The sequence below is a fragment of the Ailuropoda melanoleuca genome, chromosome 11 (assembly GCF_002007445.2).
Source record: "Ailuropoda melanoleuca isolate Jingjing chromosome 11, ASM200744v2, whole genome shotgun sequence".
Lineage (NCBI taxonomy): Eukaryota > Metazoa > Chordata > Mammalia > Carnivora > Ursidae > Ailuropoda > Ailuropoda melanoleuca.
In genome coordinates, this window is record NC_048228.1 from 41,327,829 (window position 1) to 41,344,477 (window position 16,649).

The 16,649-nt window shown below is 41.5% G+C and overlaps 1 protein-coding gene across 1 annotated transcript in view; it reads left to right on the plus strand.

Moving 5' to 3' along the window:
- The first annotated feature begins 7,124 nt into the window (after positions 1-7,124).
- Positions 7,125-16,649, plus strand: part of SLC10A6 (solute carrier family 10 member 6) — a 34,949-nt gene continuing 25,424 nt past the window's right edge. Inside the window, 1 exon segment of the mRNA XM_002913608.4 lies at positions 7,125-7,529. Coding sequence (XP_002913654.2) covers positions 7,153-7,529 — 377 coding nt within the window. The 5' untranslated portion in view covers positions 7,125-7,152.

Sequence of the window (16,649 nt, forward strand, 5' to 3'; positions counted from 1 at the left end):
GAACCAGCTTCTCGTCCTGTTGATTTGCTCTACTGCACTTCTGTTTTCTAATTCATTGATTTCTGCTCTAAATTTGTNGCTTCTCGTCCTGTTGATTTGCTCTACTGCACTTCTGTTTTCTAATTCATTGATTTCTGCTCTAAATTTGTNTGCTCTAATTTTGGTCAACTGCTTCCTTGTGAGTGGGTTAGGCCTGTCCCTCTGTTGCTATTCCAGCTTCTTGAGGTGAGAATATAGAAACTGCATTTTAGATTTTTCTATTCTTTTGAGTGAGGCTTGGATGGCTATGTATTTCCCCCTTAGGACTGCCTTTGCAGTATCCCATAGGTTTTGGACTGTCCTGGAAGCTTTTTCTCTCCTTCTATTTTCAATGACAGCCTAGTTGAATAAAGTATTCTTGGCTGCATATTTTTCTTGTTTAGTACCCTGAATATACCATGCCAGTCCTGTCTGGCCTGCCAGGTCTCTGTGGATAGGTCTGCTGCCAATTTAATGTTTCTACCATTGTAGGTTACAGACCTCTTGTCCCAAACTGCTTTCAGGATTTTCTCTTTGTCTCTGAAAGATTTTGTTTATTTATTTATGAGAGAGAGAGAGCACGAGCCAGGGAGGAGCAGAGGGGGAGGGAGAGGGAGAGAGAGTCTGAAGCAGACTCTGCACCAAGCACAGAGCCCAGTGTGGGGCTTGATCCAATCCCAGTCATGACCTAAGCTGAAACCAAGAGTTGGATGCTTAGTAGACTGAGCCACCCTGGTGCCCCAACAGTCTATGAAAACTTATGGTTATAATCTTTTAAAAAAACTTTTACTTTTTAAATTTTTTTATGGTTGTAATCTTAATAACATCTGATGTGATGAACTAAAGGCAGAAAATGTTGTTGGGAATAGGATTACAAATACTATTATAGGGGCGCCTGGGTGGCACAGCGGTTAAGCATCTGCCTTCAGCTCAGGGCATGATCCCGGCGTTGTGGGATCGAGCCCCACATCAGGCTCCTCCGCTATGAGCCTGCTTCTTCCTTTCCCACTCCCCCTGCTTGTGTTCCCTCTCTCGCTGGCTGTCTCTCTGTAGAATAAATAAAATCTTTCTTTAAAAAAAAAATACTATTATAAATAGCATGCCACCTGCGCAGGTAAACATGTCTTTCCAGTTGATTCCAGGTTCTTCATTTTACCTTCCGGTTATTTTATTCTGAATATGGAGTGGGTGCTGTTTCAGGATAAACACTTTGTCAGCCCATTTTTCTATGTCCTGACTTGGCCCATCAGTCCTTCTCACGCCCTTACATTCCATTTTCTGCAGATATCTCTTACCTGGAAGCTTTGGTATTTATAAGCCTCCCTTGTAAAAACCTAAGAACAAAGACAATGATTGAGTCATCTCAGCGGTCTGGCTCCTCAGAGTCATCAAGCTGTTATCAAGTTTTAGGAGCTGCTTGAAATAACCACAACTTCGTCTATCTCTGTTCCTTTTTCTTCAGTTCCCTTTTTCTTAATTATAAAACAGTAATTCGTAGCCATTTCAAAGGTATTACATAGTACAAAAATATAAAGAAAAAAATCCTCATACAGAAGCACTCACTATGAAAATTTTGGAGTAAAATTTGGTCTCTTTATGTTATTATTATTTATTATTTTAAGTTTTTGTGTATTTATTAAGTAATCCCTACATCCAATGAGGGACTGGAACTCACAACCCCAAGATCAAGAGTCACGTGCTCTTCTGACTGAGCCAGCCAGTTGCCCCTATGTGCTTATTATTTTAACATGGCTGGGAGCATTCTATCTAGACCTATCTATACTTATCTTTTTTTTTTTTTTTTGCTTGACCCTCTAATATAAACATTTCTCATTGTCAAACGGTTTACATTTTAAATAGTTCCATAGTATCTCATTGTATCATAATTTACTTCAATTAGTCTTACTTTGGGAATTTAAATTCCCAGTTTTCTGCATCTATAAATAATAATGGTAATATAAATAAGAATGTATTTATAAATAACAATGCTGGGGTACCTGGGTGGCTCAGTCAGTTAAGTGTCAGCCTTTGGCTTGGGTCATGATCCCAGGGTCCTGGGATTGAGTCCCACATCAGGCTCCCTGCTCAGTGGGGAATCTGCTTCTCCTGCCCCCCTGCTTGTGCTCTCGCTCTGTCAAATAAATAAATAAATCTTAAAAAAATACAATGCTATTATGAATAGAAATTTGCCCCAAATAATTAATACATTTTTGCCAGTATTGCAGCTTATTTATTAACACAGCTTTTTAGGCTTAGAGTGACAAAGGCTATTTGATATATAGTGCCAGACTTTTCTCTGAAAGGTTATATGAATTTTCAATCCTATCTGCAGTATATAAGAGTATACTTTCACTCAACTTTTATCAACAAGGAACATTCACCTTACAATTGTTTTCTTAGTGATAGGGAACACATTTTATCTTATTTTAATATACTTAAAATTATTACTGATACTGACTTCTATGTTTTTTTTCCTATGGCTGTTAACTGTTGTTTTGTGAATTTTCTGTTCAAGTACTGGGCTGTTTTTTTTCTGCAAGGTGATAGCATTTTTATTTTTGAGGTTTGGTTTTTAAAAAAATATAGAATTAGGTTTTTTACCTTGTGTCATGTAACAGTCTATTTTCTTGCTGCCAATTTCCTTTAATTTTGGGTTGGATAAATAATTAATTTGGATTAAATACAAAATTTCCTTTTGTTTTGGATCTATCTCATGAGTTTAGCTAAACTCTTGGAACCTATGGGATTTTTTTTTCTTTTTCTTTTTTTTAAAGTAAGCTCTAATGCCCAACATGGGGCTTGAAGTCAAGACCCCAAGATCAAGAGTTACATGCTCTACCGACTGAGTCAGCCAGGCACCCTGGAACCTATAGGCTTTTTATGTCCTTCAAGCATCTAGAAGTTTCCTTTTATAGTAATTTTCAGTGTTTGCTGAACAATTTCTTTTTCTTTTTCTTTTTTTTTTAAAGATTTTTTATTTATTTATTAGACAGAGATAGAGACAGCCAGCGAGAGAGGGAACACAAGCAGGGGGAGTGGGAGAGGAAGAAGCAGGCTCATAGCTGAGGAGCCTGACGTGGGGCTCTATCCCACAATGCCGGGATCACGCCCTGAGCCGAAGGCAGACACTTAACCACTGTGCCACCCAGGCGCCCCTGCTGAACAATTTCTTAGCCATGTTGAATTACCTTTCCTTTTGGCACTTTCCCTTCAGCCTTTATATTCCCAGGCAGAAGAGGCTGGCTTTTCAGTTGGTTTTCCTGAAGAATATCTTTCACCTCTAATTCTATTTGCAGAGAGTAGAAATGCATGAAATATTTCCTGTGATTTGTATAGCTGGATGTCAAAATTAAGATACATATATGTTGCACATGTTCAGGTGCATTTTAAGCTTGTGAGCACATGAGATAAATTTAGAGATTAGGGATTAGTTGTTTTATTTCTCCATCTTTATGCCAAAATGTGGTGTTTTATCCCTGAGCTATGTTTAATTGATTGTCAGTGTTTTCAGAATAATCCTGCTATTGACTGTTTTCATTGCTTCCTGTCAATGTGTTCCAGGGAAATGAGGATAGGCTGAGAATTAGACTAGGATTTAAATCCTAGCGTTAATTTACTTGTCTAATAATCTTGGACAAATCATATGACCCTAGTAAGCCTTTGTTTCCTTATCTGTGAAGTGGGAATGACAGTAGTTACCTCTTAGAATGGATGTGAAGATTGAAGGGGATCTCATGAACTATCTCACTAGCTTAGGATATAAATTTTGTCATGCCTTTTAAAAATTTCTAATCACTTGAATCCCTGCATGCCAATACATTTAGGATCCCCTATTTAAAATCTTTACAAATTTTTTTAATGATTTTATTTATTTTAGAGTGACAGAGAGAGCGTGAGTGGGGAGAGGGAAAAAGGGAGAGGGAGAAAGAGAGTCCCAAGCCGACTCTGCGCTGAGCATGGAGTCCAAAGCGCGGCTTGATCCCAGGACCCTGAGATCATGACCTGGAGCTGAAATCAGAGGTCTGATGCTTAACTGACTGAGCCACCCAGGCGCCCCTAAATCTCCTTTACAAATTGACAAGAACTCTAGGGGCTTACTCTTTGAAGGGAGTTTCCTTTCCAGGATGGAGACAAACTGGGAAAAGCCTGGTATCCACTGGTAAGCCCTGGTTTCAGCTGCTGCTGTTTGTGTTGGGATCTTTTGAATAAATTGGTTCCACCCAGTCCAGTGGGCTGTTACCCATTGCTGCTTTGTCCCTTCTAGTCCAGATCATTGCATACAACATGGCGGTGCTGAAGCTTGGTTTCTCAGGGTTACTTCTTTTCAGGCTACATCCACATACTCAGTCATTGTGTCCTATATGATGCTGTGACATCCGTGCCAGGGTGACTTGATCTGGAGGAAATTGTCATCAGTCCAGACACCCCTTGCTTTCACGGTAGGTAATTAGACTTTAGTATCTTTTCCTGACAGTTCACCTCAGTTGAAACCATCCTAATTCATTTGAGAAATTCTGATAGCATTGCATTTCAAAAGGTAAGAGTCCAAGGTCACCTTCCCTTTCAGGAAGCTCCTAACATCCACTATGCAAAACAGCCCCCTTCTCCCCAGCTAAAAGCTCTGAGCACCAAGCTAATGTTCCTATCACATCATTCTTGATGACAATTGTCTTATTAAACTCAAATTTGGAGAACTAAGAAGGGCCTTTGGGTGACTTCCAGGAACAAAGTAGGTCTATCAGCCTTTTTGACATTATCCAGACAGAAATAATGTGATACCTTCTCTCAAAAAAAAAAAAAATTCAGCTTCGCTAGACACAGACACATATTTGTAAAGGACCTAGCATGCCCTGTCACCTAGTAGGTGCTTAGAAAATGTTCAGTCTCCCTCCTCTATTCCTCCTGGGCTCAACTACATCTCTGCCCCCTTCAGCTAGAAACACAAAGCTTTCCAGAGACCTAACGCATTCCTAAGTGTCCATTTCTCTGCTTAACTCTGCATAAATATAGCACAGGTGGTTCTGGGTTGTTTTCTTTTCTTTTCTTTTTTTTAAAGATTTTATTTATTAATTTGTCAGAGAGAGAGCGAGCACACACACAAGCAGGGGGAGAGGCAGGCAGAGGGAGAAGCAGGCTCCTCTCTGAGCTGGGAGCCCAATGTGGGACTTGATCCCAGGACCTGGGATCATGACCTGAGCTGAAGGCAGATGCTTAACCAACTGAGCCACCCAGGTGTCTCCTGGGTTGTCTTCTGATAGGCTCAGCAAGCTTGGTGTAAACATTGGCTTATTCTTGGGCATGAATCAAGAGTTGGTGGCAGTAGGTCCTCATGCTGACCTCTGATGGTCTCCAGCACGGTTCTACCTTCAGAGTTGCTTTTAAGGTGTCTATGTCTAAGCTGGTTTATACTTTCTTCAAATAGTCAGATTTTTAAAAGAGATTTATTCATTTATTTTACTGGGGAAGAGGCAAAGGGCAAGGGGGAGAATCTCAAGCTGACTCCCCGCTGGGAGTGGAGTCCCAGGCTCAATCTCATGAGCCTGAGGTCATGACCTGAGCTGAAATCAAGGGTCGGATGCTCAACCAACTGAGCCACTCAGGGGCCCCTTAAATTGTCAGATTTTATTTTACATTTGTATTTAATTTGTATTTTTTTTTAAAGATTTTATTTATTCGAGAGAATGAGAGAGAGCATGAGCAGAAGGAGGGGCAAAGGCAGAGGGAGATGCAGGCTCCCTATTGAGCAAGGAGCCTGACTTGGGGCTCAATCCCAGGACCCCAAGATCATGCCCTGAGCTGAAGGCAGACACTTAACCAACTGAGCCACTCAGGAGCCCTTAGTTTGTATTTTTATGTAGCAAACATGCCCAGAGCATTTTGTCATGGAAAATAATTTGCTAATCCAAAAATAAACAACGCATAGCTAATATCCCTTTTTAGACAGGTAGAGGCGTTTTATAAAGTGTGCCTTGTCACCAACCGTTGCCCCGTAAATAAACTTGCTGCTTTCTGTGAGAAAGGGTGTGGCATCTGCTCTTTTGTAGGTTTAGTTTCATGGAACCATATTTTCCTTGTCTGGTTTCCCAATGAAATGTGTGTCTCTGTGGTTAAGACACAGAGAAGGGCCCCTGGGCCATTGTGGTCAGAGGCTGGCCTCAGATTCTGTCTCCAGCCTTCAAGACAAGCTCTTTATTACAGTCTCTTACAGAATTCCCAGACCTCACCACGAGGCCCAGGGGTGTGGCATCTCAAAGCTGACTCTGTTCTCCAAAAGCAAGTGACAGTTTCCTTATATTATTTTGGGTACAGAAATGAGTTTCCACATGTTTGATGAAACGAATCAGGTGCTTAATACTGTATTGTTCTTATAGGTGTTTAATTATTGGCTTCAGATACCAATTCTAGTAGAAATAGAAGAAAAACTGAGGGGTGCCTGGCTGGGTCAGTTGGTAGAGCATGCAACTCCTGATCTCAGAGTTATGAGTTCAAGCCCCATGTTGGGTATGGAGCCTACTTAAAACATAATAAGTAAATAAATAAATAAAGAAGAAAAGCCGAAACTAATTCTGAAGCACTCCTGAAATGATCCTCACTCCCTGCCGACATTGCTTTGACTGACCTTTTGCTTTAATATTTTCAACAGAAATGTTTTGCTAATGCAAGGAGGAGTGGCTTTGGCTTAGCGCCTTTGTTTTTTCCAGTTAGTCTTCCTCTCCACAAAACATTGCATCCTGGTTCTTTGAAATCCCCGTTGAATTTGGAGAAATTATGTCTTGGCACTCAACCTATTTTCCTGGCACACAATGTGATGCTGACGACACAGCCCAGTCACTCCACTTGACAATAAATTTGCTTGTCTCATTTCACTTGAATATTCAGCGGTGAGTAAGAACAGAAGTGGAGAGCCTTACTTACCACAGTTTATTATATGTTTCGTGCCCGTGATAATTACTTTTATAATGCCATTCATGAATACATTGATCAGATTAGGATGAATCACCTGGCTGGCCAATAGCTATTGGAATGATTCTCCATGCGTGACTTGGTTGCATTATTACAAAACGTGGAAGAAGAGACCTGCCCAGCCATCGCGGCAGATGTTCATTTGTAATGCTGCCTTAAGGAGATGAAGAGATGAGAGCAAATTGTTCCGGCAGCTCAGCCTGCGCTGCTAACAGTTCAGAGGAGAAGCTGCCCGTGGGACCGGAGGTACATGGGAACCTGGAACTTGTTTTCACAGTGGTGTCGGCCGTGATGATGGGCCTGCTCATGTTCTCCTTGGGATGCTCTGTGGAGTTCCGGAAGCTCTGGGCGCACATCAGGAGACCCTGGGGCATTGCTGTGGGACTGCTCTGCCAGTTTGGCCTCATGCCTCTCACAGCCTATCTCCTGGCCATCAGCTTCTCTCTGAAGCCAGCCCAAGCTATTGCTGTTCTCGTCATGGGGTGCTGCCCGGGGGGAACCATCTCGAACATTTTCACCTTCTGGGTCGAAGGAGATATGGATCTCAGGTAAGGTACACTAGGGAGCCCAGAAGTCTCCCCCCGATAGCACTGACACTTTCATGTTAAAAACTCTGCCAATCTTTAGATAGAGGTTCCAATGGGCAACATTTTACAGAGTTCAATCCTGGAAGGACTTTCCTTTCTGAGCTCAAAATGTCCTGGGCTGTGATCGTCCTCTGTGCTACTGGCAACTGCTTCTCCGAGGAGTAAGGTTTGGTTCATATGTAATAGTGGAAGCAGTTTTCCTCCTCCCCTGACGGCCCGTCCCAGGCGTGAACTCATTCTCACCCACACTGGTAGCATTAACAGTCCTGGCTCCCAGTCTCCCAGGACGTAGGCTGAGAGTTCCAGGAAGCTCATGTCAGGGGTCTGTTTGGTGGTGATGGGAGTGGTGGTGGCAGAACCAGAATGACACCCTCCCAGCTCTAGTCAGCAAGTGTTACCTTTGCATCTATTTTATGAAACAAGTATTTGGGGGCACGGGGTAAAGGAGCTTTTGGGGTGTGTGATAGACGTGACCTGTTTTAAGTGCTGGTGGTGGCTTATTGAGTTGACCTAGGGAGCAACGTAAAGACTTTTATGACGAAAAATGTTCTTTCTGTCCTTGCTTTGCAGACTAAACATTCATCACTAGAATCTCATTCCTTTGGTGTAAGCCAGGGACCTTATTTCCAATTGTGGTGTAAATAGATGCCCCTGGGAGACATTAGGCTTTATCATTCACTTACACTTTAATGAGGATGAATTAATCACATATCTTTGGGAGTACGGGTTTCAATGCGGAAAAAAGGGCATTTGAAGAAAGAAAAGAGGGGATGCCTGGGTGGCTCAGTCAGTTAGGCATCTGCCTTTGCTCAGGTCATGATCCAGTGCTGCCTCAGGCTCCCTGCTCAGCGGGGATCCTGCTTTTCCCTCTGCCTGCAGCTCCCCCTGCTTGGGCTCTCTCTCTCTGACAAATAAATAAATAAAATCTTACAAAAAAAAAAAGAATAGAGAAGGCACAATTGGAAAAATAACAGCAAAAAACGGTGGTCTTTCTAGATTCTTTGTTTACTTGCGAACTGTTTTACCTCTTGCCTAAGGGAAGAATGATTTATGAATGTAAATCTTTGCTCTTTGCTCATTCAGTTGAGATTTATTATGCGATGCATGAACGAATCTGAGGTGCGGATGGTGCTGGGAGTTCACCTCAGTGAACCAGCTACAGGTCTGGGTTTCTAGTTCTCTGCATGTGTTGAATGCTTAGCAGATGAACATATTTCACCTGTGAATTTTAATGGGTTCATTCCAGAAGAATTAATTTTTATATGACAATGCTTTGAGTTACCCACTAATCAGGGGTTTGAAAAGAATCACTAGTGCAAAATATGCATTAATATACACTGCTAATTCCAATTACATAAAGTTGATCATTAACATAATAATTGGAAGATGATGAATATTCTTTACACAGTCTATGTATCAGTGATAAATTGTGGGACCTAAATATTTTTGGAAAGAAAAAGGACATTTTATGAATTATGTTGCTAGGCATGAGGTAGATGCTTTCACGTACTCTTTCTCTTCTTCCTTGGTTCTCGTAATAACCTTGTAAGTGACCTTTTATTATCCTGAATGTTACAGCTGAGAAAATGGTGCCTCAGATTGGTTAAGGAGGTTGCCAAATGCTACAGCCGAGTATGGAAGAAAGCAGATGTGAATTCACATCTGTTTCTCATCAGTCTGCAATTTAGGCACTTTCTTCCATACCGTTTATTAAGACAACTCAATCTTCTGTTCTGAGTAGGAGCATAAATCTTAAACCAGTGTTCTCAAACACTTCTGCTCTGGGAAAGAGAACATTTATTAACTTCGTCTTTTATTAGTCGACACTGTAATAAAAATACCAGTGAATAGGAAGTCTATAAAAGATAAAGCTCATTTTGCTTCCTTTTGCCAACTCTGTCCTTAATTAGCTTCACGTTAGTCAAATTATTTAACCTATAAACCTTATCTCCTCATTTGTAAAATGGGTTTAAATTACCTATTCCCCACAGACTGTATTTTAAGGAGGAAATATACATTCAGGATGCCAGGCACATGGTAGTTATGTAATAAATATTAACTACTTCTTCCCTTTTTTTAAATTCTGATTTTGAATCTCACAAACAAAACAAAAAATAAGCAAAAAAACACAAAACAAAACAAAACCCTGTAAGAAATGAAATTTTAAGATGGTGACTAAATATTAGATTTTCAAAATCTCATCGATATGAGTAATAAATCTTAATTCTCAGTAAAAACTGCAAATAGGAGAAAATTCAGTATTCTTGATTGAGACAATGTCCAAGTTCATTACATTTCTTCCACTTGATTACCAACAAAAATAGCTTTTAAGCCAAAAAAAAAAAAGTAGTCGTTGGTAGGAATTCTGTTTTCATGCTAGATAAAATTCTTAAGACTTTAAAAGAACATCTTCATTTCACAAAAGAGGAAATTGAGGTTTAGCTCTGTGCAGATCTCCCAAACATATTTCTCATGCCTTAATTCTGTGCTTTCTTCAATCTACCTGTAGTTCTCCATGTGTTCATCCCAAGCAGGGCATTTCAGAATCAACGTGTATGAACCAGTTTCTGCACTCTGCATATCTGATGATAACACCCATCACTGTCCCAGGCCCCTGGGCTCATCATCCAGGCATTCTCCTGTGGCTCCTTTCATTCTTCACCTCATTCACTCAATCCGATGTCTAGACCTGTGGCCCATCCTCTTGCCTGTTACTCACAGCCAATGCTACTTCTTTATCTCCACTGCCAGTTCCTTAGGGCAGGCCCTCCTAATTCCTTTCTTGGCCAGTTGCCGTATCTTCACAGTCTTCTCTCCACCTGGGGTCTCTCCACCATGGTTTTATAGTATGTGGATGAGGCAGGCTCTGGGGTCAGACTGTCTATATTTAAACCCTGTCTTGGGAGCTCTTTCCTATAACTGGAAATCATAACACTTCCCTATGGTATTGTAAAGAGAAATGAATGTGTTATGCATATAAAGGCTTCTCAACACCTACTAACTTGGGTAGACATTAAGCCAGGTCTAACCTACTTCTCTGGGTTTATTTCCCAATAAGCACAAAATAATCTATAGTCAAAATGGACTACTCACTGTTCTCTGAACATATCCCACACTTTTCCAACTTCCTTTGCCCATGTTGTTCGCACAGCCTGGAATGCCTATTTGGTACCTTCTAGTCATAATATTACCCTTCATTATAATTGTTCTGGAAAGCAACTGGCTGTTATATTTGAAGAGCCTAAAAAATTACCCTGTTCCTAGACTGAGCTCAGCTAGTCTTGGCTGGGTTCTTTTACATGTCTGGGGACTGGATAAATGTAGATTGGTCTTGGATGGCCTCATCTGGGACAACTGGATTGTCTTTCACATGGTCTCTCATTCTCCAGCAGGCTAGCCTAGACTTACTCATATGACAGAGGCATGGTTCTGAAAAAGAGGAAGCACACAAGGGCTCTTGATGTCTAGGCTGGAAACCAGTTCATCGTTACTTCCACCACATCCCATTGGCCAATGCCTTTTACGAGGCCAGCCCAGATTCAAGGAATGGAGAAGATTCTGCCTCCTGATGGATGCGCTGCAAGGTCACATTGCAGAGGAGGGTGTGGCTAAGAATGGAGTGAAGAACTGGGGACATTTTTGCAATCTACTCTACTAAAGATGGACAGAATTCTTGCCTTTGAGGGTAGGACGTGAAAACTAAAATCTGGCATTATACTGTCATAGTTAATGCACTCTGGAGCCGGCAAGTAGAGCTGTCACTTACTAACTGGGTCATCTTGGCAGATTATATAAATTCTTTATGTTGCAGGGGCACCTGGGTGGCTCAGCCGGTTAAGCATCTGACTCGATTTCAGCTCAGGTCATCATCTCAGGGTTGTAAGATAGAGCCCCACCTTGCGCTTGCCCTGGGCATGGAGCCTGCTTAAGATTCTCTGCCTCTGCCTCCCGCCCCCACTGGTGTGCTCACTCTCTAAAATTTAAGAAAAATTATTTATGCTTCAGTTTCCTCACTTCTAAAATAGGGGGAAGCATAATCTATCTCCTGGGTTGTTGTGAGGGTTGAATGAATATATATAAAGTGCTTAGAATCTCAGCTGGCACAAAATGCTATGGGGCCAGCAAAAGAGCACTGTGTCAGAGTCTGTGTTTCAGTCCCTGCCCAAGAAGCTGTGTAACTTTGAGCAATTTACTTCTCTGGGCCTCAGTTTCCTCTTCTGTAGAATCAATGCATTAGACTGTCTGAGTCTAACTGAGTTTTGTATGTAACATAAAATCGACCATTCTAATCATTTTAGGGTACAGTTCAGTGGCATTAGTACAGTGACATGGCTGTATGGTCACCAGCAGCCATCTCTATAGTTCTCATCTTCTCAAACTGAAACTCTGTATTCATTACACAATAACTCCCCTTTCCCTTCAGACCCTGTCAACCAGCATTCTCCTTTCTGTCTCTTTGAATTGGACTAAATGTCTCATATAAGTGAAATCCTGTAATATCTGTCCTTCAGTATCTGGCTTATTTCACTTAGCACAATGTCTCCAGAGTGCATCCATGTTGTAGCGTGTGTCAGAATTTCCTTTCTTTTTTATTTTATTTTTTAAATTTATTTGACAGAGAGAGAGAGAGACAGCCAGTGAGAGAGGGAACACAAGCAGGGGGCGTGGGAGAGGAAGAAGCAGGCTCATAGCGGAGGAGCCTGATGCAGGGCTCGATCCCAGAAAGCTGGGATCACGCCCTGAGCTGAAGGCAGATGCTTAACGACTGCGCCACCCAGGCGCCCCCAGAATTTCCTTTCTTTTTAAGGCTGTATGTTGTATGTGTATGTCCCACATATACATATGCCGTATGTATCGCCAGCTCCATTCATCCGTCGACGGACAGTAGCATCGTTTCCATCTTTCGGCTGTTGTGAATAATGCTGCTGTGAACGTGAGTGTACATATCCGTCAGAGTCCCTCCTTTCAGTTCTTTTGGGCATAAACCAGAAGTGGATCTGAGGGTTTTTTAAGTTTTAAGTATTTTGGACAGTAGGAAAACAAAAGCAACGTATAAAGTCTTTGTCGCCCCCACACCCCAGTTTTCAGTGTTTTTCCTGAAACTATTTGACAGAGATGCCTCCCCTCTCTGTCCCCACAGCACCAAATATGTACTTCTTTTTTTTTTTAATATTTTATTTATTTATTTGACAGAGAGAGAGAGAGACAGCCAGCGACAGAGGGAACACAAGTAGGGGGAGTGCACGAGAGAGAAGCAGACTCCCCACTAAGCAGGGAGCCCGATGTGGGGCTCGATCCCAGGACCCTGGGATCATGACCTGAGCAGAAGCCAGACGCTTAACCGACTGAGCCACCCAGGCCCCCCCCCCCAAATCTGTACTTGTTGTCATCTGTAGGAGGGCATGGAAACAACTGAATTACTTATCTGCCTGACCCCGAGCTCTGCAATCTCCTCGAGGGCTTGTTCGCCTTTGCATACCCAGTGCCAGCCCGCTGGTGGGAGGCGCTCCACAAACACTGAGTGAATGACTGAAGGAAAGTTTCTGATTGCCTGTGTGTGATATAAAAACCCCTCTGGAAATGCAATCAGCTTATTGGTGCGATGCGGGACAACTCTCACTGTCTTCAGTTTAACAACTTCTGATATATGAGGTCCATTCTTCCCCAAGGATGTAGTTCTGTCCTGCACTGCAGAGAAAGGATTCTGACCACTGGTGGTGGTGGAGCCTGAGAGGTTCAGTGGCCAGTTTTGACCTTTGACCTTTAAAGTAGCTCTTGGTTCTTCAGCAGACACCTGGGAAATAGAACTTCAGATTCTTCAGGTCAGTCTGACATGGCCTGGTAGGGAACTGAAGATCATCTTAAGAGACAGAACTTCGATTGAATCCATGTGACTCCATGCAAGTTTCTGTAACTCTCTGTACCTTAGTTTCCTTGCCTATACAATGGAACTAATACCTACACATACGGTGGGGTGGCTGGATGGCGTAGTCAGGTAAGCGTCTGACTCTTGGTTTGGCTCAGGTTGTGATTTCAGGGACCGGAAATCAAGCCCCACGTCAGGCTCCTAGCTCAGCACAGAGTTGGCTTAAGACTGTCTCTCCCTCCCCCCAGCCCCTCCCCAGCTCTAAAATAAATAAATCTTAAAAAAATACCTACATATGCTGATTGTATGGATGAAAAGAGAACATGTATCTAAAAGCATGAGGTATAATACTTAGCAGGTAGTGCTCAGTAAATGCTAGTTATTGCTGTTGAGAGGTAACGTTTATATTGGGGGATGGAATACCTGGCCTTGAACTCTTTCCTAAGGCCAAGTCTGTTGACCTGGGGTGATAGTATACTCCATGTCCATTGGTCTAGCCAGATGGTTTTTAATTTTTTCGCTGTGGAGAAGCAAGTGTGTACTTTCATAGTTTTGAATGTTAGAGTTCCTAATTTTATTAGTTTGATACGAAAACAACATTTGAATAATTTAAATCCAATTGCAAAATGGCATACTCATAGATACTGTGCTTTAATATACTACACATATATGCCATTTCCTTGTTTTAAGGGAGGTGCAGGATTTACCTGTTTGTCCAGACTTGCTGAAGCAGTCTCATTATTCTCTGTAATAATTTGGGGATGGTGATGCCATTCTTCTCAGTGCAAGTGGAATCTTGTTATATTGAGGTCAGCGTTTGCCAGCAATTTTCCTATATGTGAACAGCCAAGAGAGCCAGTTAGCCATATCCTCTGTTTATGCTGCACCTGGGAGTTCATGGCAGTAAAAGGTGTGACTTCCACTCTACTCACACGTGTTCACTGTGTGCTTTTACAGCTTTGTGGGTATTTTTTTTTAAAAAAAGATTTTATTTATTCATTTGAGAGAGAGACAGAGACAGAGGGAGCACAAGCAGGGGGAGGGGCAGAGGGAGAGGCAGATTCCCCACTGAGCTGGGAGCCCGACATGGAGCTCAATCCCAGGACCTGGAGATCATGACCTGACCTTAACTGCCTGAGCCACCAAGGAGCCCCATTTTTTTTAAAAGATTTTATTTATTCATTTGAGAGAGAGAAAACATTGTGGGTATTTCTAACAGTTGGCAGAGCACCATCTGTCGAGCGCCATGGGCTTGAACATTTTTATAAAGGATAGAATCAGAAAACTATGCAATCAAGGGTATAGAATCAGTCTGATAGAAATCTCACATTTGCTTCCCACAGTCATGAATCTTACCTTTCTGCTGTTTGTGCCAAAGCAATTCACTGGAAAAGTGCTGTGCAACTTCTCCAGAAGTTCAAGATTAAAGCGATGTAAGGTGGAATTTCTTTCAGGACTTAGTAATATGAAGAGCCAAGGAATGTAGCATTATCATAGGCTAAGAATTTGGAAAACCTTCCCATACACCCTCTTTGTGGACAGAGGTTTGAGAGCTGTGGCAAACTGCTTTTCTTCCTTTATGTGTTCTTTAGTTAACTAGGAAGAAGTCTTTGCTCCAAGTAAGCTAGCTAACTTTTTTTCTTTCTTTCTTTCTTTCTTTCTTTCTTTCTTTCTTTCTTTCTTTCTTTCTTTCTTTCTTTCTTTCCTTTCTTCTTTCTTTTCCTTCCTTCCTTCCTTCCCCTTCCTTCCTTCCTTCCTTCCTTCATTTCATTTATTCATTTGACAGAGAGAGTGAGAGAGCACAAGCAGGGGGAAAGGCAGAGGGAGAAGCAGGCTCCCCGCCTGAGCAGGGAGCCCGATGCAGGACTCAATCCTGGTGACTGACTGAGCCACCCATGCACCCCTAAGCTTTTTTAGTAGGAGAAAATAATTTTAAACTTCATATAGAATAAAATATATGCAAGAACTAAGAAAAGCTTGAAAAATTTAAGCGGAAGTATTTGCTCTATCATATGTGAAAACAGAAGTCTGGTATTTGCTTAGGAAAAAGAACACTTTGAAAAAAAAAAAAAAGAAAAAACATTTGAGGGTGCCAGGGTGGCTCAGTCAGTTAAGTGTCTGCCTTCGGCTGGGGTCATAGTCCTGGAGTCCCAGCTCCCTGCTCAGCAGGAAGTCCTCTTCTCCTCCTGCCCCTCGCCCCACTCCCGTGCTCTCTCTCTTTCTTTCTCAAATAAGTAAATAAAATCTTAAAAAAAAAAAAAAGAAGTGAAGGAGAAATAAGACTTTCTCCGACAAACCAAAATAAAGAAAAAAAAACATTTTGAATACATTTGGACATTTAACATATAAGGAGGTTTGCACCTGAATTTAGTGGAAAATTATTTGGTGAATAGTATTGACATACTTGCCCCTCAATATAGAAGACAGTAGATTAGCCTCAGACCTTCTATCACATAAAATATAAATGTTGGATGAGCTAAAAAGATAAATAAAAAATATCAACCTATAAACAGGTAAGAAGTGGGGGCAACATTCGAATACCCTCAGGATAGGATTGGAAATCTTTAACAAGAGAAACTCAGATGCCATTAAAAAATGGACAGATATGAGTATCTCAGTGTTATTTTTTTATTATGGCAAAAGCCATGAGTGTAGTCAAAAATATACAATAAGTTCGGAGAAGCTATTTGTATTATACATGATGATACATACTCTAATTTTAAAAGAGCTCCTACAAGTAAAGAAAAAATCAGACAAACGAAGCTGTTTAAAGAGGACATCCAAGAGGTCAGTAAACATGAAAGAAAGCACAAGCTCATAGAGACTCACGTGCATGACAAAATAACAGGTGTATTTTTCAGTGTTCTCATGAGAATTAAAAGGGATTGATCATATCCAGTGTGGGCAAGATTGTGAAGTATAACAATCTTGTTGGAAAATAATATGGTGGTATCTACTAAAATAAAAAACAGACCTTTAATGTAGCAATTCCATTTTGAGGAATCTATTCTACAGAAATAAAATAATTATTTCAAGTGAAATACATATAAGAATGTTTTTTTTTTTTTAAGATTTTTTAATTTCTTTATTCGACAGAGATAGAGACAGCCAGCGAGAAAGGGAACACAAGCAGGGGGAGTGGGAGAGGAAGAAGCAGGCTCATAGAGGAAGAGCCTGATGTGGGGCTCGATCCCATAATGCCAGGATCACGCCCT